At 39.9% G+C, this 27,466-nt stretch overlaps 1 protein-coding gene across 5 annotated transcripts in view; it reads right to left on the bottom strand.

The window, feature by feature from the left end:
• LOC129699681 (echinoderm microtubule-associated protein-like 4) overlaps positions 1-27,466 on the bottom strand; it is a 195,144-nt gene that overhangs the window by 46,905 nt on the left and 120,773 nt on the right. For 3 of the 5 annotated variants that reach the window (XM_055639672.1, XM_055639674.1, XM_055639675.1), the window contains 8 exons: positions 27,171-27,196; positions 24,093-24,125; positions 13,484-13,607; positions 13,193-13,342; positions 12,353-12,422; positions 10,169-10,279; positions 6,383-6,478; positions 5,014-5,148 (listed from right to left, as the gene is read on the bottom strand). In XM_055639672.1, coding sequence (XP_055495647.1) covers positions 5,014-5,148; positions 6,383-6,478; positions 10,169-10,279; positions 12,353-12,422; positions 13,193-13,342; positions 13,484-13,607; positions 24,093-24,125; positions 27,171-27,196 — 745 coding nt within the window. The remainder of the gene's footprint in view (positions 1-5,013; positions 5,149-6,382; positions 6,479-10,168; positions 10,280-12,352; positions 12,423-13,192; positions 13,343-13,483; positions 13,608-24,092; positions 24,126-27,170; positions 27,197-27,466) is intronic. The other 2 variants (XM_055639673.1, XM_055639676.1) reach the window with 1 other exon arrangement.

Here is a 27,466-nt window from a genome sequence, read left to right on the forward strand (position 1 = left end):
GTGCAGGCTCGAAGGGCCGAATGGCCTACTCCTGCACCTAATTTCTATGTTTCTAACGCCAGTGATGTGATGGACATGAGGGTCTGGACCGATCACTGACAAGGTCTCGGACAAATCCCGTCCCCGGAGACGTCATGTCCGTTCGGCGGCTTTTCAACATCATGTCCGTTCTGCGTATTGTCCTTTCGGCGTGGAGTCCGTTCGGGTTCGTATCCTTTCAGCTTCGTGCCCTTTGGGTTATTTGACTTTTAGGCGTCATGTCCGTTCGGCTTTTCGGCGTTGTATACGTTCCATTATTTGGCTTTTCGGCTTCATTTCCGTTCAGTATCTTGACTTACACTTCTTCGCTTCGGCTTCTTGGCCTTCGACGTCACGTCCAGGTACCGTGTTTCAGATGAGGTGGTATGCTATGGATCTTGGGCAGTTCCTTCTCTCCTTCATGCTTTGCTCTTGCCATCACTCTGATATAAGTTAATCTTCATCTCATCTGTCCACAAGACATTTTTTCAGAACCTTGGTTGTTCTTTTAAGTACTCTTGGCAAACTGTAAATGGGCTGTCCCACTGCGGCGACCTAATCTGCGAGTTTAGACGAGTTTGCCCTCGACTTAAACGCGCAGCATGGTCAACACGAGGTCCTAGGAGGTCCTATGAGGTCACTAGAACTCTTCTTCATGCTCGAGGGAAGTTTCCACATATTTAGTTACAGGCTGTAGAGGGCAGCTGTAGGCAATCTCCTTCACTAACCAGGCATTATGATTGTCTCATTGGAGTTTTCAAGACCAAGGAAAACCAACCGGTAGGTAAAATGCCCACTAAACTTTATTAAACTTCTTAAAAGTGTCTCACTCCTTCTCCCCTCCCCTCCCTCCCCGCGCTCTCTAAAGGACTTATCGTACACTGTGGCAGTTGTCTTTTACCATCCTCTTCATCGCGGGTTTGAATTTCAGACAGCCCTCCCCCGCTTTCCACGCGTGTGTGTGTGTGCGTGCACGCGCGCACGCGTGTGTGTGTGTGCGTGTGTGTGTGTGTGTGTGTGTGTGTGTGAATTTTGCAGCTAACCAGTTGTTTGCATCTTGCAGTGTAGCCTCTGTATTTCTGTTCTTGAAGTCTTCTGCGGACAGTGGCCATTGACAAATCCACACCTGACTCCTGAAGAGTGTTTCTGATCTGTTGGACAGGTGTTTGGGGATTTTTCTTTATTATAGAGAGAATTCTTCTGTCATCAGCTGTGGAGGTCTTCCTTGGCCTGCCAGTCCCTTTGCGAATAGTAAGCTCACCAGTGCTCTCTTTCTTCTTAATAATGTTCCAAACAGTTGATTTTGGTAAGTCTAAGGTTTGGCTGATGCCTCTAACATTTTTATGCTTGTTTCTCAGTCTCATAATGGCTTATTTGACTTTTATTGGCACAACTTTGGTCCTTGTATTGATAAACAGCAATAAAAGTTTCCAAGGGTGATAAAAAGACTGGAGGAAAGACTAGGCGCTGAGAGCTCTTTTGTAGTTGCATTATGGAGCCAATTAAACACACCTGAGCAATTACAAACGCCTGTGAAGCCATGTGTCCCACACATGTTCACACAGAGAGTGGTGAATCTCTGAAAAGTTGAGGCCAGTTCATTGGGGGGGGGGGGGGGGGGGGGAGAACAGGTATGTATAAACACAGCTGTAATTTCTACATGGTGAAACCAAAATGAATAAAAATGGCCTTTAATAAAATCTTACAATGTGCGCTTTAACTACATGTGATTTTTTTTCTATTACAAATCTCAAATTGTGGAGTACAGAGTACAGAGGTAAATAAATAAACGATGGGTCTTTGTCCCAAACATTATGGAGGGCACTGTATTTAGGATACATATAAAGAAAATGTGCTCGTCTGTATGATGGTTAAACTCAGTTAAATTTGCTCAAAATTTCTGTATCACAGAAGTTTATGAAAATCATTCTTGAAGTACATAAACTCCTTTCACTTTTTTCCCCATTTTCCTTTAAAATATTTGGTTAGGGATAGGCAAAACAAGAAAGCCCATCCTCTTTCTGATTTGGAGATTGAAAACAAAATTAAAATTACTTTATCCACCTCTGCTTGCTAGATATTGTCCTCATATTCATCTCTTACTATCATTCTTCCCATTATTTTAAGTAAGAGTATATTCAGCCATTTTTTGCATGCCCTACTGAGGAATTTAAGCAATTCCAACTTTCCCCTATGAATTTTCAAAAGCTGAGAGAAACACGATAAATGTTTCAGTCATGGGGAAGTTCAGATTTAGTGTAGATGTGAAACCAGAGGATGTCAACTTCTTGGAAATTGAATCATTGTTTCCATGTATTATGAAGAACTACAAAAATCAAGCTAAAGGCACAGAAACAATCTCTTTAACATCCACCAGCATCCCCTCAGCATTTTACTTTGAACTTCAAGCTACCGTCGATGAGTTCACATGAGCAAGAGAAGCAGCCTTGGACTCAACATGTACATGGCCAAGGTCTTCCACAAACCTGTCCCTGCTCCAACAATGAGGATTCATGCCAAGAGATTCACTCCCTGTATCTTGGAACCACTGTCCAAAGACAGTCAATGACAAAATTCACCACAGCCTTTAATGCACCTACACAGGCTTTGATTGGTTGAGAAAAGGAACATTTGAAGATAAGTATCTCAAACATCCTTCTATATTACATGCTTATGATACCTGGACTATCTGTAACAGGGTAGGGAAACATTTAGGCGAGCATTAGCGGTAGGTGAATCATGAGTGAGGGTAACATTTGTTTCTCTGGCTGAGAGCAAGACTTCAAAATGGCGTGTGGCCTCGCTGGTACCAGGGTCAGGAATTGGGATGTCTGGATTTGGGTATAAAACGTTTTGAAGAGGGGGAGTGGAAAACGGCCAGATGCCATAGTACATATTGGTACAAGAACCTAGGTACAAAGAGGGATGTAGACAAGCAAAACGAGTTTTGGGGTTGTGCAGATGTTTTTAAAAAAACAGGACCATTACGGTTCTGATCTTCGTGGTTCTACCCATTGCCATGTGCTAGTGAGGATAGGACGGATGAACGCATAGTTAAACAGTTGGTACAGGAGGGACAGCATTAGGTACTTAGATCACTGAGATTGCTTTTAGATAGTGCAACCTGTTCAAGTAGCAGCTAAACTGGAAGAGAACCAATATGTTTGCAGGGCTGTTTGCTCTGATTACTCGGGAGGGTTTAAATTAATTTGGGCATGCGGGTGGGAAACATTATAGGATGCAACAAGTGCAGAGAAAAAAACTTGAGGATATATCAAGCAACAGGTAGAGCACAGACAATTAAGGACAGTGGAAGAGCTGGTAGGTGCAACTGTATTTACTTTAACGCAATGGTAGTATTTAGGATATCAAACAAGTTTATAAAGGTAGAATTTAAGCATAAGGGATAAGGCGGTCCTTTTGCCGTGGTTATACTACAGATCTCCCAATAGTCAGCAGGAGTTAAAGGAAGATATATGTGAGCAAAGAGCAGAAAGGTGGAAGAACATTAGTGTAATAGTTGTCGAAGATTTAGACTTTCCCAAAACTGACTGGTTTTGCCAAGTGTCTTAGATGGGTTGGATTCCAGCATCTTCCAAGCTCTATCATGTGAGCTGATTACCAGGTGTAATGTGTTAAGTGTGCCTAAGATACTTATTGAGACCATATGTAGCAGTCCTACAAGAGACAGGGAAGTATTCAACTGTATCTTAGCAAATGAAACTGGGCAAGCTGGCAAACTGGATCCAAATTTGGTTCAGAGGAGACAGAGGGAGAAGGATGCTTCCCTGATTGACAATAGACAATAGGTGCAGGAGTAGGCCATTTGGCCCTTCGAGCCAACACCGCCATTCAATGTGATCATGGCTGATCATCCCCAATCAGTACCCCGTTCCAGCCTTCTCCCCATATCCCCTGACTCCGCTATTTTTAAGAGCCCTATCTAGCTCTCTCTTGAAAGCATCCAGAGAACCTGCCTCCACCGCCCTCTGAGGCAGAGAATTCCACAGACTCACCACTCTCTGTGAGAAAAAGTGTTTCCTTGTCTCTGTTCTAAACGGTTTACTCCTTATTCATGTGGCCCCTGTTCTGGACTCCCCCAACATCAGGAACATGTTTCCTGCCTCTAGCGTGTTCAAGCCTTAACAATCATATATGTTTCAATGAGATCCCCTCTCATCCTTCTAATCTCCAGAGTGTACAAGCCCAGCTGCTCCATTCTCTCAGCATGACAGTCTCGCCATCCCGGGAATTAACCTTGTAAACCTACGCTGCACTCCCTCAATAGCAAGAATGTCCTTCCTCAAATTAGGGGACCAAAACTGCACACAATACTCCAGGTGTGGTCTCACTAGGGCTTGTACAACTGCAGAAGGACCTCTTTGCTCCTATATCCGATTCCTCTTGTTATAAAGGCCAACATGCCATTCGCTTTTTTCACTGCCTGCTGTACCTGCATGCTTACTTTCATAGACTGATGTACAAGGACCCCCAGATCCCATTGTATTTCCCCTTTTCCCAACTTGACGCCATTTAGATAGTAATCTGCCTTCCTGTTTTTGCTACCAAATTGGAAGTCTATAGTAATCAACAATGCATTTCAGCCTGTTTCAAGCTCTAACATGTGAGCAGGTTAGAGACAAAGATTCTAGGCATCCCTGAAGAAAAGCAGTGAAGGTGGATGTGAGATGATATTGAGCTCAAATTCATGCATCAGATGCACCTAAAAACCTTTCATAAGCAACCAAATGAACCATCACCTCACAGGTTCACCCACCCACCACCCCTTCAGAACCTCCTGCCCAAACTTGGAAGAGGCAACATTTCCCACATTATTAGATAACAAAACTGGCATGGAAGAAAGTCATATTTGATGATGAGGGGAAATTCTGTGACCTTTGTTTGTTTTCCCTTCCATGGTTCTCTTGTTTCTAAACTTGGAGAGGGAATAAGGCACCCAGCCTTTGTGCTCTGTTCAGACATCTGAAAACTTACCCCAAAAATCCCCTGCTTTCTTACAAGAGAATTTCCATTCCACGTCCAGAAAAAGACATGCGATTTGCCACATGTCACTATTGTGCTGGGGTCTGTTGGATGAAAATCAGCGGAAAGCACTGACTCATTGGTACTCTGTCCAAAACAAAACAACAAGTTTTACATTAATTCTATGAATTATCAAATACAAATAAAGCATACCTTTCCTCATAGTCGCCAAGCAGAATTATTATCTCTGGGAAGGCATGTGTTTGTGCTGCGTAACAACTTAGAACTTTCAAACTAACTTTGACGACTATTTTAACTTTTCAGGGTAGAGGAATCGGCATAATTCTGGAAAGGACTCAGCTTTGGAGAATTGATAATTGAGTAATATCTTCTTTAAAAGTGGCATGAGCCATTAAGGTAACAATGCAAACTTAAAAAAAAACTGCAGATGCTGGAAATAATAGCAAAAAAATTGAGAAACACTGTAGATCAGGCAGCATCTCAGCACATAAATAGGTCCTTCAATCGTACTCATCCATGCTGACCAACGTGCCTTTCTGAGTTAGGTCAATCTGCATGTATTTGACCATGCCTCTGTGCCTTTTCCATCCATGGACCTGTCCAAATGTCTTTTAAATGCCTTAAATCTACCTGTTTCTCTCACTTCCACCAGCAGACTGTCTCTGTGTTAGATGCCCCCCTTTAAATCTTTCCCGTTTCACCTTAAACCCTTGCCCTCTAGGTTTAGACCCACATCATAACCCTCAATCATGTCACTCTTAACCTCTTTCACTCCAGAGAACACAGTACCAACCTATCGAGTCTTTCTTTAATTTAAGCTCTCCTGTCAAAGGCAACATCCCTGTGAATCTCTTCTACATCCTCTCTAGCTTAATCACATCCTTCCTTTAGTATGGTGATCAGAACCACACACAATATTCCAGGTGCGGCCTCACCAATGTCCTATATAGTTGTTTTATGAGTTACCATCTCTTAAAACCCCATTTAATGAAAGCAAGTGTGCCATACTCTTTCTTTACCGCCTTCCCTCTATTTGTCAGCACCTTTCACCCTAGGCCTCTGTTCTACAACACACCCCAGGGCCCTGTCATTCCCTGTGCAACTCCTGCCCTGCTCTGATGATGGGCTTCAGGCTTGAAAAGTCCACAGGTGCTGCCTGACTTTTTGTTGAGGTTTACAGAAGTTTATGCTTTTAGTTTAGCTTCAAATGTCGCTCTGACAATGCAATACTGTAGCACTGATTTCTACAACTAACATAGATATTAAACTGATACTACCTGAATAGTAACTCTGACAACTTTGTAAATTTTAATATGAAAACATAAATACATTGTTCATCTTTGTGCAGCTAAAAAAATACCTTTATTTCAGCAATTTTGGATTTTTTCTGCCACTCCCATACAGTTAGCATGTGCTCATTGGAATCATCCACTACACACAAATAAGTTCCTGAATCCTAAAGTAGTAAACAAAAAGAAATATCAATTTCACCCTTCAAAACCATGTTAAATAAAGTTTTAAAGTATATTTAGAGCAGACTATTTTAAATAACTCAACGCACAATAATGCTGTGGTGAATTTTATCTTTGTCTTCGTCACATATTTATTCGGAGAATCGTACTGTACAGAAATGGGTCATTTTCAGCCACCTCATGCATGCTCAATGTGATTTTAACTTTCTCCCTTCTAACCTTAAACCTGGGTCCTCAGGTTCCAGACATCCTTGCTATTCTAAAAAGACTGACTGTCTATCCCATCTATATGCCTCATCATTTTATAAACCTCTGTAAGGTCATTTCCCCCAGCCTCCTACATTCCAATGAGAATGAGAATGAACCCAGTTTATCTATTATCTGCTGATATATCTGCAGCCTATTCTTACGCAACATTCTGGTGCATTTCTTCTGCATGTTCTTTATTGTTATCACATCCTGTCTGGAGTGCGATGACCAAAACGGTACCATATACTTCAAATATGTTTTAACCAGCTGCATCATGGTATCCTAGCTCTCACATTCAATGCCCCAGCATGTGAAGGCAAGCATTCCAAATGCCTTTTTTTCTACCCTATCTACGTGTCACCATATTCAGTGAGCTATGTCCTTGCATCCTACAGCACTGCTATTCATTAATGATCCTAAAGTTTCTGCCAGTTACTCTTCATGTTCCACCAGAATATGTGTTCCCAAAGTGCATTACGTCACACTTGTCTGGATTAAATTCCAACTGCTTCTGCTCCACCCATTTTTCCAGATGATCTATGCTCCACTATATTCCTGGACAATCGTTTGCAAACTTACTAATCAGACCATTGGCATTAATCAGACCACTAATCAGACCACGAGCTCAATGCGTTTTATGCAAGCGTTAATAGGGAGAACACTGATGTGCCTTCCCGAGCCCCAATTCGCCGTGATGGTATTTCAGTCACAGTCACAGTCACAGAGGCCAACGTCAGAAGATCCTTCAGGGGGGTGAACCCTCGGAAAGCGCCTGGACCTGATGGCATACCCGGTCGTGTTCTAAAAACCTGTGCGGACCAACTGGCTGGAGTTTTTACGGGCATTTTCAACCTCTCACTTCTGAGATCCGAGGTTCCCACCTGCTTTAAAAGGGCATCAATAATATCGATGCCCAAAGAAGAGCAAGGTGATGTGCCTCAATTACTATCGACCAGTGGCACTAACGCCGGTGGTGATGAAGTGCTTTGAGAGGTTGATTATGGCGCATATCTACTGCGACCTCAACACGAACCTCGACCCACTGCAGTTCGCTTACCGCCAGAACAGATCAACGGTGGATGCGATCTCACTGGCTCTCCACTCTGGACCACTTGGACAACAAAAACTCATATGTCATATGTCAGACTGTTAATCACTGACCACAGCTCGGCATTTAATACAATCATCCCCTCCAAGCTGGTTACCCAGCTCTCAGATCTGGGTCTCTGTGCATCCCTCTGCAATTGGACTCTCGACTTCCTCATCCACAGAACACAGTCTGTCCGTATTGATGCAAATGTGTCATCCTCGATAACAATCACCATGGGAGCACCTCAAGCTGCATGCTCAGTCCTCTGCTTTACTCACTCTATACTCATGACTGCGTAGCCGGACATGGTGCAAACTCCATCATCAAGTTCACCGACTGTTGTGGGACGAATCACTGATGGGGATTCTTATTGTCAATTCCAAAATATTCTGATTTAGATTAACCCTTTTTTCAAATTTAAATTTATCAGGATGGTTGACAATAAATGCATAATTATCAGCTGGGTGTGGGGAGGAGGGTCACTGCATCACCATCCGAAGTTTGGCTGTTTTTCTCCTTCAATAACCGAAGATTTCATTTAGATATTTAGGGGGACTTGATAGAGGTTTTTAAAATGATGAGAGGGATAGACAGAGTTGACGTGGAAAAGCTTTTCCCACTGAGAGTAGGGAAGATTCAAACAAGGGGACATGACATGAGAATTAAGGGACTGAAGTTTAGGGGGATGAGGGGGAACTTCTTTACTCAGAGAGTGGTGGCTGTGTGGAATGAGCTTCCAGTGAAGGTGGTGGAGGCAGGTTCGTTTTTATCATTTAAAAATAATTGGATAGTTATATGGATGGGAAGGGAATGGAGGGTTATGGTCTGAGCGCAGGTATATGGGACTAGGGGAGATTATGTGCTCGGCACGGACTAGAAGAGTCGAGATGGCCTGTTTCCGTGCTGTAATTGTTATATGGTTATATGATATCTCCATTCCTAAAGTCAGAAGCTGCTATGGCAGCATAGTTCCAGAATCAAATCGCCGGATCAGACTGCTCCGTAGGGCTCAACATCCATTGAACCCATTGGCTTTATTTTGTGCTCTCTCACGTGACTACATTAAGTGATCTCAAGCAGGGAAAGGAATTAGAGCAACAAAATTTCAGTTTCCGAACATACTGAAGCATTTTCAAATCTGGCCCTCGAGCATAAACAAATAAGTATTAGTGATGCAGAAAAAGCTGGATCAGTTTTGAAACTTTTTGCAAATCTTAGTCTACATTTTTTGAAAATGCAGAGCAACCTTTATGAAGTATAAATCACTGGCAAAACTCAGTTTCAAATTTTCCACAACCTAGTTCAAAGCCAAAGTAACCAAAATTTCAAATCACGGGAAACAAAAATGTGCATTCATCATGAGATACAAGTCATCATATTTTATAAAGTAACAACTTCTGTAACGTCAGCCAAGAAAAGTTACAATGCTTGAATTGGCGTTCTGAAATAAAACTGAAATCAAATGGTGGCAGTTCAAAAGATATTCGTTCAGCTAACTCCAGGTTATACAGTCGTGAGCTACCAAAGACATTTTGATTGATTCAATGTTTTTAATCTCGGATAGATTCAAACATTTTTTTATCCCAGGTTAAGTGGCGAGATATTTCTACTAGCATAAGATTCTCAAGTGAGAGACAAGATTATGACAAGATTGACAAGATTATCATTTTATGAGATATGACAATCATGACAAGATTAAGCATATTAAGAAAAATAACGGAGCAACATGGTTAATTCTCAGAGGTGGTGAATCTGGAATTCTCTATTCCAGAGGGGTCTAGAGGCTAGATTAGTTAAAGAGGAAGCAGATCATTTTTGGAAAGTTCAGGGAATTGAGGGCTGTGGAGAACCGGCATAGAAGAGGAGATGCGGCCTGGGCAGATAAGGCATTTAGACTTTCAAGATACAGCACGTAAACAGGCCCTTCGGCCCACTGAGTCCGCAGCAACCAGCGATTTACAACTTTGCAGAGGCCAACTGACCTACAAACTTGTACATCTTTGGAGTGTGAGAGGAAACCGGGGCACCCGTAGAAAACTCACGAGCTCACAGAGAGAACATACAAACAGACAGACAGCACCTATAGTTAGGATCAAACCCGGGTCTCTGGTGCTGTAAGGCAGCAACTCTACTGCTGCACCACTGTGCCGGCATGATCATATTTAATGCAAGTAGGCTTAAGAGGCCAAGTGACCTATTCCTGCTCCTATTTTCTTATGTTCTTACATTCTAATCAGCAAATATTCAAAGCAAAAGCAATTTAAATTCAGAGCAATTGACAATGGTAACATGCTGCAGTAATTTATTAAAAGAGTAACTTTGCTTTCATACTTACAGCTTTTGAGAAGGCCAATGAACCAACTCCTCGTTCAAAAGTTCCTAGACCAATTATCTGTAGTGTTGCAAGGCTAACTGAGTCCCATACACGTACATGAGGCTGTAAGGGCTGAATTTAAATAATTATGCTTGTGTTTTGAAAGGAAGAGCATTACATAAACAATTGCTTTGATAATATATATATTTGAAAACACTCCAAACCCACCATATCTTTAAGTTGCGTGAATCCCAGAAATAATCTCTTAAAAATATTATGTTGCTCATCTAATAGCTCAGCAAGTCTATCCTGTGAGTAGATGAATCATATACAAACTCAATCCCTGACTGTGAGTTAGGTGATCTTGGACAAGATTGCTCAAGGGCAATAAAAACAATTTCAGAGATATTTTTTAATACTAAATTATGACATGCGATCTTGACCGTTGGATGGAGAAGTAACAGATTGGATGCAAGAAAGGGTGGCACGTTAGCATAATGGAGCTTTTGCTGCTCAGTTGTGTGGCTTCTTCTCTGTGTGATCATTAGGGTTTCCTCCAGGCCCTCTGGTTTCTACCAACACACCCCTGACTGGTAGGCCTTTTGTCCATTATAACGTGTCCTTATGTTTATTTGAGTGGTAACATTTGGTTGGGTGGTGGAGGGAATAGATAGTTAGAACATGAAGAGAATAAAATGGGCTGCTGTAGGTCTAGTGTAATTGGATCTTTGATGATCATCTTAGGCTCAAAGGACTGAAGTGTCTACTTCTGTGCTGTAGCTCTCTAATGTTTCCAAAACTAAAATTAATCGGCCTGGTGAAAAAAAAGGAAACATTTAGAGATGCTATTAGAAAAGGAGAGTTGCAGTTATTTTTCTGCGAAATGTACACGCAATGAGGGTACATTTAAGAACCAAATTAATAAGACATAGAAACATAGAAAATAGGTGTAGGAGGAGGCCATTGGCCCTTCGAGCCAGCACCGCCATTCATTGTGATCATGGCGGATTGTCCCCTATCAATAACCCGTGCCTGCCTTCTCCCCATATCCCTCGATTCCACTAGCCCATAGAGCTCCATCTAACTCTCTCTTAAATCCATCCAGTGACTTGGCCTCCACTGCCCTCTGTGGCAGGGAATTCCACAAATTCACAATTCTCTGGGTGAAAACATTTTTTCTCACCTCAGTCTTAAATGGCCTCCCCTTTATTGTAAGACTGTGGCCCTGGTTCTGGACTCGCCCAACATTGGAAACATTTTTCAAGCATCTAGCTTGTCCAGTCCTTTTATCATTTTATATGTTTCTATAAGATCCCCCTCATCCTTCTAAACTTCAGTGAATACAAGCCTAGTCTTGTCAATCTTTCTTCATATGACAGTCCCGCCATCCCAGGGATCAATCTTGTGAACCTACGCTGCACTGCCTCAATCACAAGGATGTCCTTCCTCAGATTAGGAGACCAAAACTGTACACAATACTCCAGATGTTGTCTCATCAGTGACCTATACAACATGGCAGATCCTGTTTTACCAATTTTCATGCTGCAAATCCAATAGATTGCATTAAAGGTAAGTTAAGAAACAGGGGCAATAGACTTGCCAGGCTTCATAAATAACGGTTTTAGTATAAGTGGAACTATGATTAGATTAGAGGCATGACACGTTGAGTAAATGGAAAGTTTGAATCCCCATAATATTTAGTCCTATAATCATATAATTCCTTTAATCCCTAGAACAGCATAATAAATAATCATAATTTAGACTGGCGCCTTCCGTCTGTAACAAAACTGATTAGTTCATCAGTTATAACTAGGGGAGAGTCTAGGACCAGAGAGCACAGCCTCAGAAGAAGAAGAAAGGACCAAAACATTAGGACTAAATAATGAGGAGATGAGAAGATTGAGGATTGATTTTATCAAAACTTAAAATAATATGTGAGGACCTGATAGGGTAGATGTTGTGAGAAGATTTCCCCCAGTTATTTGGATTGCAGCAGAAAACAAACATGTAAAATGTAGATGTAGGTGTACTACACAGTTACATCACATTTGCATTACAGGTGTACTACGCATTTACATTACATTTGCCATGACTTTACTAAATGGCCAACAGGATCATTTGCATTATACTTCAAAATCCTTACGGTACTCAAGGCTTTACAGTATTACATTTGATACAATAGTTTTGAAGTATTCGATAACTTACTCTTCCATCCTTGTCTACACCAGCTATCTGTCCTGTTGCGATCTTGATTTTGTCTGGATGAACGGCAAGGCTGCAACAAAATGACCAAAACAGTATTAAAATATTTTAACAAATTTTAACTACAGATCACGTTTTAGGATATATAATTAGACAATACCTCCAATTAAACCAAAACCATAATGCTCTCCACAGACAGTCTTGCTAAATGACACCCAATACATTTGAAATGCTCTAAAATGCTTATTTCAGAGATTAATTTTAATTTTCTTCTTAAATAACAAAAGCAAAATCAGCCAAACTTTTGAATAATTTTATGTAAAATCTGTCAAACCTCAATCATAAACAAACAGATGTTTAATAATTTACTCTCATCCAATGGGCATTTAACCACTGATTTAAAAAAAAATATATTTTAAAAATGCTGAATACAGCAGATCACAACACCCTGTTCTAATGAAAGGACCTTGACCTGAAATTCACACTATTTCTACATTATCCCAATTTCAAATCCACTCTCTGCATACTAGGGCAATATACGGAGGTCAATTAATCTACAAACTTCACGTCACTCAGACATGGGAGCAAATCCGAGAAGCTGGAGGAAACCCACACAGTCATAGTAAGAATGTGTAAATTCTACTCAGACAGCACCCAACGTCAGGATCTAACCCGGCACTCTGGCGCTGTGAGGCAGCAGTTTCACCACTCTGCCACCCTTCTTTCATTGCTGCTCTCTCATAACAGATGCTGGCTGAACCACTGAGTATTTCCCAGGATTTTCAGATCCAATTTCCATCATCTGCAGTATTTCGATTTTGGTTGAGAGGTAAACCAACTTACCATTTCACGCAATCTGTATGACCCAGATAATGCCTTTGAGTCCTTTCTTCAATGTTGTACAGCACCACGATAGATGCAATAAAATAGACCACTTCTCCAGTTGGGAGGAGATAGATGTTAGAACGACAGTCCCTTCCTCGATAGCCATATCTATTTTCAGTCAATTAAGGCCATATAAAACAAAAATATAGTCTGCACACGATAAGATGATTATTTGGGTACCCAAAATATATCCACTACATTCATGCAATATCTTCTTAATCATTGTATAAGCCCATAGGACAAGGATACACCCATTCCAGCTTCAGCTTCTCAGATGGCAGTTCTGATTTGATCTCATCATAATTCGTTACATCAGAAGGAATGTACATTGTGATTGGACGCCCACGCATGAACATCTTGATCATGTCTCCCTCTGCTCAAAATCAAAAAAACCCTGTTAGCTTTCAAACTGTTTGATCACTTTTAAATTGGCGAAGAAAAACATTGTTTCATGCCATAAGCAATGCACAGGGTATAGCTGCTCATTAAGCCAAATAGCTTTTTTTTCCTTTTAGCAAAGCTTTCTTGGATCATGACGTTTGAAAAGGCTTAACAATGATAGAGTGGCCATTTATAATATGTTAAATGAACTTTACTCAGAGAAGGCACAAAAAACTGATTATCTGCTGTGGACTAATTTCCATAAGGCTAAAATCCCTTGTCGTTATTTCAGGAAAACTAGCTTTAGTTTGCAAAGGCACGCACAAGAAATTGGATAACAACCTTTTTAAATTGGTGCCAAGAGAACGTCAAGTGAATGAGTTAAAAGTACATAGGTAAAATCATATGCAGAACTTTTTTTGCTATTAAGATTGGAAAATGTGTATAAGTTTGCGTACATGTCAAAGTCATGTTTAATATTCATTAAATTGACATGTGGGGAATGGGTCAATATACAAAAATGCTATTTGAGAAAAGGAGGTACCTGTTTAGGGATTGCAAAATGGCACTTTATAATTATACATTATTAGTGGTTAGTGCATTTTTCATTTACAGGCATAAACCTCAGAGCTTAGTTTAGATTGACTAAAGGCATGGTCCCCAAGAACGGAGCAAGAAACCACAGCTGGCAGAATACTGAGCACTGAAAGGTTTGTTTCAGAAAGAACTGCAGATGCTGGAAAAATCGAAGGTGGACAGAAACGTTAGAGAAACTCAGCGGGTGAGGCAGCATCTATGGAACGAAGGAATAGGTGACGTTTCAGGTTGAGACCATCCTTCAGACTGATGTCTCTGCCTTCAGATACCCTTTATTAAAATCTGACAATGCGCACTTTAACCACATACGATTTTTTTATATTACAAATCTCAAATTGCGGAGTACAGAGGCAAATAAATAAATGATGGGTCTTTGTCCTAAACATTATGGAGGTCACTGTATGTATGGGAATATTTAAATCAAGATATTGGCTGGGAAAAGATACTGTACCAATGACCAGGTAACAGATTTACTGATCTGATCGAAATAAATGGTGTCCATCCTGCAAATGTTTGGATAGATGAAACTTTGGTTTATTTTGAATGGGATGGCAGATTGACCATGTGAGTGAGAGGGGTATTAGTGCAGTCCAGTGGGATAACAGTAAAGCAGAGCTGCACATGGTCACATAAATGTATAAATCAACCAACTTCTATCGATACTGCCTGATCTGCTGAGAATTTTCAGCATTTTGTTTTCATTTATGATTTTAGTATAACATCACTGAGGAACAACATGAGTAAAGTAAGACAAAGGTAAGGAACTAAAGATGGAACTTTTGGGGATTCCTGACACCAGAGAAGAGTTGTTACTGCAGAAGATTACTTAAAGGACAGGAATTAGGAATACAAGAAAAAGCATAAAATGGGAATTAAGTATTTATTTTCTCTTAAATTTAGACCAATACATTGGCAGGTACAGACCCTTTCAACCCCTCCCCTGCTTATGCACGGGGGCTGTGCCAACCATTATATTTCCCCTCCTGCACGGACATCAGGCCGGCATAAATAATCCCTGTAACAGAACTATATATCCGCAAACACAGATTCTTTTGATAAACAGAATTCATCTCGATAAACTTAAAATTAAAAAAGACAATCTACTGTTTTGTACTAAAATAGGGGTTTCCATTTTTTTCCCCTCATTATCTGTTTTAATTTGAATGAAACAAATCTGCCCTTTAACATGTCATGACCCAAGAGGCTTTTATCTCCCATTCCTCCAAGTAATCAAGTAGACTACCTGGTTATTTAAGTCACATTAGCCAAGCATCATGCAAATTAGAAAGGGATATGAAGGAAGCATCACTGACATTAAGAAAATGCATCTGCCCTGTCCTACATCTATTTAATTTTTATTTCTATACAAAGATCAAGCAGCTACATTGATAGCACGCTTCTTAAAAGTAGCATCTAAGAATAAGCCAGTAAAAACTGGAAGGATATGGCGTTTAGTACGATGTAAGGGGATGATTTTGGTAAACCAATAAAAAGGTACTTCACATCATATTATAATTAGAAAATGGACTGAAATATTGTCAAAATGAATTTCAGTCAATTAATACAAACTGTTAGAAGCATGATCTTGCTTAATTGTGGATGTCATGAAGATTAACAGCATTAATATAATAATTTTGGGGGCAATGCAATCTTATGAACAGGAAGATAACTTTTATTTCTGAACTAATTGGATTCATTGTAAAATCTGTCTTTAAGAAGTCATATTTTAATCTGTAGTGTGGGGTGAATAGTTAAATATTTTTATTACATAGAAATTGCAGGTGAATAATTAACTTCCAATAAAAACATTTTTTATTTTGCAGTGGAAATCTTGATATAAATGTGTACTCATCTTAAATTATTACTTTCACTGTTCCTTCAAAGCTCACCAAATTACAAATTAGACTGGTTTACTGAAATTATGTTAAAAGTCAGGGCATCAACATAGTGCCATCTAGCTTTAAATTTTCCATGAGTTACTACTTGCATAAAATTAGAAGATAAAATATTGTTCTATTACAGGTAAAGTGTTTAATCTTTACTTTGGTTAGAAAAGAACTAGCTGGTGCAACTGTAATATTATCAACAATACCATTATGTCGACCAGGACATGACTAATTAAAATGTCAGAATTTATTATGGAATTTTATTATGGATATATGTTACCCAGAATAACTTTAACATACCCAAAAAATCAGCAACATCTGGACAACATTCAAGCAGTACAATACATTTTTAATCTTATAATCTTAACAAGAAAAGGTCAGAGGTGATTGTCCTGAAGCAGTGAACACCTCCTTCAAATCATAAATACATCGCACCATTTATGGATCAGCAGCATGATGAAAGGAGAACATAAATACAAAACCCTGCTATTTTATCAACTATTTGGACCGCAAAAAAGATAGGCATTAATAGTGGTTTAGTGCACTTCTAACAGCTGCTCCTTTATGAACAGAACATTTCACTCCTTGAGTATATAGCTGATCTGTAATCATTAGAACTTGAATCCCAATAACACTGTAGCAATTTTGCAGATTCATTTTATACGAACCAACGTGAATTAAAAAAAACAGAAAAAAAATAAAAGATCAGCTATGGGTCAAAATCTTCCATTGCAATTCAAGCTTCTTATCTTTTATTGGATTTTATGTGGGTGTGTGCGCACATATGTATGGTCCTGTGCAAATTTAGTCTTAGGGGGTTAATTCATTCACGATAAATCTGTTGGTCCACTTTCAGGGCAACTAACTGGTTCAAAATACACTGCTGGAATTGTCTAAACAAAACCAGACTGGTTGCAAGAGGAAACAGGAAAGAACTTATTGAAAAATGATATCCTGGGATCTGGCAACACCTTATCATTGGAAATGATTTGTTTTACTTTTACTTTTTGATTTGTGTTCAGGAATGTTTGTATCTCAAATGTTCCACATCTGTCACAAGCTTTAGCACAATCTACAAAACAAAGCTCTCTAAAATATGACAATATTGTTATGGTCTGGACTTACATCAAATGCTTAACACCTAGTCTTCAGAATTATAACAAGAATAATTCAATGACTATTATTTGGGTTATATATTGTGAATAAACAATTTACATGAACATTTACAAACTAACTTATGCAATCTTAGGTACCACCATTTCAGATCTTGTAAAACAGTCAGCATTTGATTTACAAAATTGAGACCTTCCGAATGCCATTGTTTCCTCAGTACTTTTTTCAGGTTGCTTCTAACCATTCGCACAAAACAAGTCTCAACTCAACCACAAAAAATCTTTTTTTTTCCTTTGAAACCTGCCTGTTCTTTTGACATGGTGCATTTCTGAGTTGTCATTGAGTCACATAGCATGGAAACAAACGAGAGAGCATAGACTTAAAGAGAGATGGGAAAGATTTAATAGGAACCTGGATGAACTTGCTCATACAGAGGGCAATGCATAAATGGAACAAGATTCCAGACTAAGTGGTTGAGGCAGGTACAATAACAACATTTGGACATGTATACAGATAGAAAAGGTTTATAGGAATATGGGTCAAACATGGAGAAATTGGATTAACTTTGATGACAGCCTGGTTGGCACTTTCTTATTTTTCCAAAAAGATACAGAGGTAGCAAGCAAGCAGAGAGTGGTGGCTGGCCACCTGATACATAATAGTGAAGTCCCAGCACAAACTTCCCGTGTTTACTTTGACCACATATACACAGTCTTTAAATCTTTCTCTTCTCACCTTGAACCTATGCTCTCTAGTTTTAGTTTCCTCTACCCTGAGAAAAAAATGACTACGACCATCCACCTTATGCCCTTCATAATTTTATAAATCTCCATAAGGTCACCCCTCAGCCTCCTTCACCAGGGAAAACAGCATATCTAATCTGTCCTTATTAACTCAAGCTTGCAGAGCGGGCAACACCTTTGTGAATCTTTACTGCACCCTGTCCAGCTTCGTCTTTCTTTTGTGTGACTTCAATCATGCATGGTTGACTCCTGAACTGGCCCCTGAAGTGGCCTAGAAACAGACTTAGCCCAAAGACAAATAGTTATGGGGATTCAAGGCTGAACTTGCCAGCCACACTCATCCATAACATGCAAGTAAAATGCAGATTACTGACTGGTATAAATTATTCCCAGCATTGAGAAAGTTGCCAGCAAAGTCAAAATATAAAGTTGCCCTGAGTGCATGTGAAACAGTTGCTTTGAAATCACACAATCAAAATGATTCATGGTCACCAAATTTACATTGCAGTATAAACAAGGCAGATTCAGAACAGAACAATGGCACCAACTGCCATGATAAGAATTGATAGGGTAAGAAAGCACACAAATCTGTGCGTAAATGCGGGGAAAGGTCAATGTATTATTTTTAGAATCGGCGCTTTGTTAAATGAGGCTTGCATCAGACCTTTGTGAGAAAGGATAACGGTCAGAATAAAAAAATAGTTCTTTGTTAGATTCATAACTCATTTATTCTTTGGTGTGATCTTTCCAATCTTTCTATACCTTAATTTCCTCTTTATTATATGTATCAAAAGATCAAATGTTTCAAGTTGCAATGTCTTTTGGTTCTCCCATGTGCAAGAAATCTTTCTCTTCTGTTTAAGATCTCCATTTCTTCAGACCAGTTTCTCTGCATCCATTTGACAAATGTTAACTCCATCAAGGAAGTGACTATGTAGGAAGAAACTGGGATGACAGAGTACACTGTGCATTAAGATTTGCACAAGGGAGGGAGGGAGGGTTACATGATGGACTGGGATGCATTCACAACTCTCTACAATTTCTTGCAGTTCTGGGTAGAGTACTTATCCATGCCAAGCTGCGAGGCATCCTGATAGCATGCTCCCTATGGCGTGTCTGTAGAATCGTTGGAAATGTAATGAATTTCCTTCGCCTTCTGAGAAAACAAAGGATTTGTTGTGCTCTTTTGCTCCTGGCTTCAATATGGATGGACAAGGACAAATTGTTGGTGATGGTTACACCTAGCAACTTGAAGATCTTGATCATCACATCAGTACCATTGATGCAGACAGGGCCATGTACTCCACCCCTATTTTTGAAGTTGATGACTTGCTTCATCGTTTCACTGACATTAAGGGAGAGGTTGCTGTCTTGTCGCCATGCTACGGAGCCGTCTGTCTCCTTTCTACACTTTGTCTCATCGTTGTTCAATCCACAGGGTTGACCCCAAGCTTCCAGATGGCTGCCACTTTAATTCTCTATCCCACTCCCACTCTAAGCTATTGGTCTGTGGCCTTCAGCACTGTTACAATGAGGCCTAACGCAAGTTGAGGTACAGCACCTTTTCGCTTCGGCAAGTTACAGCCTTCTGGACTCTATTTTGAATTCTACAACTTCAGCTAACTTGATTACTCAGTTTATCAGTTATTCATCTGTAATATTGACTCAGCTTGGTTGTTTTTTTCCCCTCTTTTCTTTCTCTGGAATTGGAGTACATGCTCAAACTGATCTGCCAAGCATGTCTTCCTACTCTGCATTGTATAACTCCTACATTATTTTGTCTAGGTTCACTCTCCAACTGATCCTATTTCCTCATTGACCAGATAATCGGTTACAATTTGTCTCTACAATTACCCTGTTTCTATCCTATCAGTGACATCCCCACCCTCTCTGCGTCTTAACCTGTTTATTTTCTCTCCTTCCTACTTCAGACAATGGGTCTTTGACTTGGAGCATTATTCCTGTTTCTCTCCCCACAGAAGCAGTCTGACCAGCAGCAAATTTCCAGTATTTTCTATTTGTATGACAGATAATTCATCTCCACTTCCTCCTGATATCAGTACATCCATGGGTGCTAGCCACGATATCAGGAAATTATTAAGAACATACAACAAAGAATGTAGCAAAGGATAGGGACCTAAATGACAACCTGGCTCAAGCTGAAAACTTATTTTCCTGAATTATACATGCCTATGCGCAAGTATGTCAGCTTAGTTACAATATTAGCATCTAGATGCCAATTTAAAGATTTGATCAACTGTTCAGTTCACAAAATCAGTCTTAAATCCCGACAACCTGCCAGGATCATTCAGCCCCAAACCTCATCATGACATGGACCACAGAATGGAATTACAGAGGTGGGGTGAGAATGATTGTCATTCACTTCGTCAAGCACTTGACTAAATATGGCCCAAGCAGCCTAGATAAAAGTGAAAATTAAAGGCATCAAGGGAGAAATACTCCAACGCTTGGTTATGGCTTTTTGAAGCCAATCATCCTAGTCCCAGGCATTCCTCAGTGCATGTCCTGGATGCAATATTCAGCTAAATCATCAAAAGCCGTCCTTCCATTTTGAGGCTGAAAGCGAGGATGTTTACTGATGACCGTGCCATGTTAAATTTGCAACTCGCCAGCAAGTAAACCTGTCAGTGCCAACAAGCTGCAACACAGGGCAACATTCAGGCTCAGGTTGTTAAAGGCATGTAACAGTTTTGCTGTTCTAGTAACATTTTGCTAATGTGGCAGGCTGAACGCTCTGAAGGTCCTGGACTAGCATATTTTGCAAACTACCGGGCATTATCCCTATTAACACCGAAACACACATAAGATCCGCATTTTAAAAAATGCAACGCGGCAGCATTCTACATTTTCCATGAAGCTCTGGCAGCATAGGGACTGGGAGCTGAGGCCAGTCAAATGCTGAACTATCAGGATTTCTGAATGGGTGGAGAGCAGATTGTTGAATTTTAATGTAGATGGTCGGGAAATTACCATCCTTGACAAGGTAGACGCCAACCACCTGCTCTTAATATTCTACAGCATTACGATTACTAAGATTTACCTTTACCATCCTGCAGTGGATTGCCATTAAACTGAGGCTCCACAAGGCATGTGCGGTGGCTACATGAGTAGATTGGGAATTGCTATCTTGCTACAAGCCCTGTTACTTTCTACAAAGCACAGGTTAGAAGCGCAAGGAATAAACTTCACTTGCCAGGATTAGTAAAGCTCAAAAACCAATCAAGGAATTTGACATCATTCAGGTCAGCACAACTTGCTTTACTTGTATCTATCCTAAATACTGAAGGCCTTTTCTTCCATCACTAGCACACAGTGACTGCAGTGGGTGCCATCTTCAAAATGTAACTGCAGTTACTTGCTTTGGTGACGCCTAAAAATACATTCTAAACCTCTGACTTCTACCACCAAAGAGGGCATGGGCAGCAATCCTACCACTACCACCTGCAGGTTCCACTCCACGTCATACTCAATCCCATTATAAAAATATGTCTGTTGATTAATTATTACCAGATGTCAATCCGAAAACTCATTACCCAACAACACCAGGGAAGAATCTTCGCAAGCAACATACTTTTCATTACCTTCTTGAAGGCAGTTAAATAAGGTAGTTATGCCAAATCACAGAAAACAAGCAAAAATAGATTCCTGATCTGTTAATATTCTAACTTTAAAGTTTAAATCCTTCCCCTTTTTAAGATATCTACTTCAATTGTGACGATATACACTTCCCCATTTTTAAAATTGCTCTTTGTGATGGTCGTTTCAATGTCCTTTGTCCTAAATTTCATAATTTCCTCGCTCATCCTTTTCTTAAAATATCTCAGTCCTAATTATCTCCTTCTGTAGTTTGATACAAGCACCGTTCTTGCAAAGTGTGTTTTAAATAATTATTTAATAAATATCGCTGTATTCGATTTTCTTTTTTCCATCCGTTCAATCTCTTATAACAATGTTATCTTTCAGCATGCGCAGTTCCTTTATGTTTGCTCCTTTACCTTGCTCATATCATGTCTGCCCTTTTTCATCTGTATTTTGCTCAACATTTCCCTTTGCTGTGTGAACATGCGGGTTTACCATGTGTTTGTAACTACTTCACTAAAAAGATATAACCCAACTCCAATTATCAATGAAAAAATATTGTAATCACAAAATTAGTATGGTACCATATTCCTTTACATGAAATACTGCAGCAATAGCTCAGAAAGGGCCAGCCAGCATTAGAGGCTAGATAGAATATGATGCTTATAGAAGTGGTACACCAATTTGCTTGTCACCAATAACTCATACTGAGCACTAGAGCCAAAAAAAAAAAAATAGGACCAGGAGTGGCCGCCTGTCATGCTATCCTATATGATCATGGCTGACCTACCCAGATCACAACTCAGCTTCTGTTCAACATTGCAGAATCCTTTACTCCAATCTTTCAAAAAATAAATCTACCTCCACTTCAAATACTTCTCATGAGCTAGCCTCCACAACTCGCTGGAGCAGAGAATTCCAGAGCTTCATTACCCTCTGAGAAATAAATTCCATCTATCTACGTTTTAAATAAATTACCAGCCTTATCTTGCAAATATGTCCCCTTGTTTGATATTCACCCATTTGTAAAAACATCTTGACATCTATCCTGTCATGCCCCCTTATAATCTTATTTGTTTTGATATACGTTTTAATAAAGTCACCTCTCATTCATTTAAACAAAACAAAAAAATACAAGTCCAACCTGTTAGCCTCTCGATAGGAAAACCCTTGCATTCCAGGAATAAGCCTGGTGAATCTCCTTTGGATTGTCTCCAAAAAGAGCTTTTTTTTTTTTAGGTAAAGGACCAAAAACATGTGCAGTTAGTTGTGCTCTGTTGTACTGTGGAGGAGTATAGAGAACCGTAGGAAAGAAGAATGGGACAATTATGCCGCAATTGGAGTTGCAGAATATCGTGAGCTGTGGGGCAAAAGCAAGAGAGTTTCTAGCAAAAGGAATGGCTATTAAAAGGATCTCTCAGTCTGTGCAGGAGTGGTCGATGAACACAATCCAAGAGTAAAAATATTATGGCTACATTCTATACATTAAGAAAGTTATTTGAAGCATCTCCAATTCACATCACAGTTCAACCGATGGCTAGGAGATAATTATGATCTAGCAAACAGATTTACAGCATTTTCAAGAAGTACATATCAAAAAGCACCAGCAGTAATAACCCACTCAAGATAAATCATTCTAGATACGTGTTTGTATGCGTGTCAAGAAAACCCATCAATAATGTTACAAACACTATTTTTTGAAGAAGGCTCAAATCAAAAACTACCCTGCAAAAGACAAAATAAGATGAGACAGTACATTTTTGTATAGACATAGGGGATCCCTGTCAGTAGGGCAGGGTTTGTAACTATTCTATTAATTCATTGCCTATCTTATGTCTGCTGTATGACAGGCTTAGGTTGGTTATCTAGATATTAATAAAACTCTGATTTTGGGTGTGTGCGTGCGTGTGTGCGTGCACGTACGTGTGCGTGTGTTTCACATCTCTCGAAATCACGACGTGCTAATGGTGAAATGTTTACATATTCCGATAGAGATTTACTCCATGATTTCAAAAATTGCCTTCTCTGAAAATTTGATTCATTATTTCTTATTTATGAAAATGTTCACAAATGTGCAGAAACTTGGAAAAAATACCTGCTTTTCCCTGTTACAGCTAACCCTGCTCGCAACATTGTTACTATCCAAGTACACTGAGTTCTGCTCGCCCTAGCAAGTGCAAATGCATTTTTTTTTAAGTTTAAAAATGAGGGAGGCTGAATGGACCAGGCCTCCCATGTGACAGGGACCCAACGGGTCCCACTTGGACTAGTTAGACATATATTCCTGATATATTATTGCGTAATCTTTAGTTCTGTTACATTACATGTGGCCACTTGGGCAATAGTCGGTCCAAATTTAAAAAAGTAAAAAGTCCATCAATGTGCATTGGACATCCCACTCTTCAGTAAAATGTCTAATTCCTAAGCAATGAATGCTCTCTAACGACTTGTGTGATCCCACGTGTCAGAACACCCAAACAGGCAGCAGAAGCCAAAGTCAGAAAAAAGCGGATTGGATGCTGCTTGGCCAGTACTTACCTTGGCTGTACGCTCCACGGCGTGAACTTTGGGCTGACCATAAGACAGAGATAAAACAACTTAAAATAAATCGTAACATAAGCAAAAATCACTACCGGCCACAACACATGAAAAATATAAAACTCAAATTAATTAAAAAAAATTAACTTAAGAAAAATGAATGAAAAACATCAATTAATAAATGGTCATAACTTAACATTAACCAAAGATAAGAAAAGACTTTCATATTAATCTACATCTTCTCATTATCTCCCCATATATTAAGCTGCATTTTTAAATATCTAATATCGCCTGATTAGCAAATCTTTCCAGAATTTATCAAAATATGTTCTGGTTGAACTTCTGAACTGACATTTCAATGAATTTATGCACTATATCTTACTGAAATATCATATCCCAGGTTTATTTACCATACCTAAATTATCTGAAACTTTGTACATCTTGATAAGGCCAGTCTTTGATTCCCTTGTTAATTATAGACGATGAATCTGATATTTTTTCTAATAGTGTACCATACCTAAATAATCTGAAACATTGTATATCTTGATAAGGCCCATCTTTCCCTTATTAATTATAGGTTAAATTTGATATGTTTCTAATAATGTAGCAAACTGACATTTAAAAACATATTCTTTTCATTTCTAGAGGTTTTTCAATGAACAAATATTTGTGTTGTTTGGTAACAAGTCCACATTCATAGTTAGAATCAGCTCTTAGATAGCAAAGCTTCAGCTGGGCTTCAGCATATTCTATTTTACCTCTGAGATAAAAAGTCTTACAATTATTGTAACTTTTAAAATATTTCAACACAATGTCCAGGTTGGCATGGTGAAAATCTTGCTCTCCCTACTTGTTACAAAAGTTATGAGACACATTTTTATTGGAATTTATCAGAGCTACATTGAAATTACTATTTGCCTAATGCATTAACGATCTAACATTTTCTGTATACCTGCCACTCTCACTCAATTGTAAGTTGTCAAATATTAATATAAATCCTGTAACAAAGAGTTCGAGCATTGATCTGCATTAAACTATTTTCAGTTACTTTCCAGCCTGATGTTACACATTTCACAATTATTCATTTTCTATTTTATCCTATATTCTTTTCCAGAAGCCAATAAGCGAGTTCGGTATTCTAAAAAACGCAAGGAATCATGGGATTTGTCAAAGGTCATTCGCGATAAAGAAAAAGCGAATGAAGCGCTGTCTGAATAAACTGTGTATAAATTCTTATCTTTATTCATAATTTATGTGTAAAAATACATTTAATCTGAGGAACAGGTGGTGCCAGGTAGCGGGTGAGTGGTGTGTAACAGTGAGAGAGGGGGCGGATGCGAGTGGGAAACAGGGAAAGAGACTGGATCGGTGGAGAGACATTCTCGGTGGCTGACCCGCACCTCATCCGCAGCTAGGAAAGACCCCGGGTCCCCAGCACCGCTAGCACTGCTAAGCTGCCACTAGACTATCCCCGTTTCCCCCAACCATCAACGGGGGGGGGGGACAAAACGCTGCGGGCACCGGTCTAGAGCAGCAGCGGGCCACGGCAGCAGCCCCAGAGAAAAGCGAATTGTGATGCCTGCTTCGGGTCGACAGCCCTTCTACGGGAACCGGTTGCAGCTGACCCAGGCCCACAACCAGCGCACTGCAACACTCAACTCTCGAGGAATCCACTCCCCGCAGTAACCCCCGCCCCACCCATGCCAACCCCTGACGCCGGCGAAAGCCAAGCCCCAACCATCAACGGGTCCACAGACAAAACGCTGCAGCAACTCAGCGGGACAGGCAGCATCCCCAGAGAAAAGGAATTGTGATGTTTCGGGTCGAGACCCTTCTACAGAAATGTTGCCTGACCCGTCGAGCCACTGCAACACTCCGTGTGCATCCCCGCCAATGACGGTTGATCGGCCCCCGCCGGCACCGAGGGGGCCAACCGACAGCCACTGGACAAGGCGAGAGGCGCCGATGTCCCCCTCCGCGCCGGCTGCAAGCCCGAGGACGTCACCGCTCCGGGCCAGCACCCCGCCAGTCCAGGGCTGCCGGCCAACCCGGCAGGACAGGCAGAGCCAAGCTGGAGCCAGCACCTCCCCCCCACACCCCGGCAGTCCAGGGCCACCCCGGACACCTCCGGCCGCCCCCTGACTGGGACGGGATACCTGGGAGGGGACGGGGATGGCCCAGCAGCAAGCCAACAGCGCCCGCAGCGCCATAGACCCTGGGCCCGACCCCGACCACGAACGAAATGCAGACCTGCATGCTCACAGCAGCACAGATGCCGAGAATGTTTATCGCGAGCAACCTATGACCTGGACATGCGCTGTAGCAATACTGAACTCGCTTATTATTCGAATTTAAGCAATACTCTTGACCTGGTACTTTCACAGAGTTTAAGTATTACAAAATCATTTATTTTACACAACTTACTATTTTTAATCAACAGCTACAAAATATACTTTTCAGGCTGGATCCTCTGTTCCAAACACTATCTTTATTATAAATTAAGACATTGATATGCGACTACAGGGGTATTTTTTCCTTGCTATTGGTACAATGCCACTATGGCCACAAGGTTAAGTTAATTTTGATACTCTTAAATTGGCTGCATCCAAGATTAAGCAAAATCATCCATGTCTATTGATATTTCTCATCTTGGTATATAAACATTCCCCAAAGCATATCAATTTTAAGCTTTTCCCAATTTATGAAGTATTTTTGTGATATAGGCTTTAAAACAAATAATCCTGTAATTTAAATGGGCAATGCAGGATAAAATATATGTAAAGTTATTTTAGAAATTTATCAAAGCAAGATCATGTGCAAAATATGGAAATTTACATATTTGATAGAAATGAATTCAAGAGCTGTGCTAAACCTAAAATATCTTTTCAACAGCACTTTTTTTGTTTGCGGTCAGAATATTTTAATCTTCTCCATGAATTTAAGCTACAGATATATATTTACGTGGAAAATGCACTTTAAAACACTAATTAACAGCTTGAGCAAAAGAAAATCAGGAAAACTGTGTACAAAACACAGGAAAGATGCAAATATTATCCAAGTTCAAAGGATTTATTTTACCTTGACTGATAGCTGGTTCCTTAGATCTGTCAAAAAAGACAAATTGTCAGGTGAGAATTTAAATTAAATGCTCATTTTTTATTAACCATAGATGTTATATATATGATTATTCTTTCACAATGAGAATCAGTGCAAATTATTTGGAAAGATTAGAAAACTATCAGAAATAGTCAGATGAAATAAATTAACAAACACTATGATCAACCTCACTTCAAAGCAATTATAAATGTCGGAAATAGACTTTGGTATAAAGAAACAAAAACTTTGCAATGGTTTAATAGGTTGTTAAGTGTTGT

Source organism: Leucoraja erinacea, chromosome 8 (assembly GCF_028641065.1).
Source record: "Leucoraja erinacea ecotype New England chromosome 8, Leri_hhj_1, whole genome shotgun sequence".
Lineage (NCBI taxonomy): Eukaryota > Metazoa > Chordata > Chondrichthyes > Rajiformes > Rajidae > Leucoraja > Leucoraja erinaceus.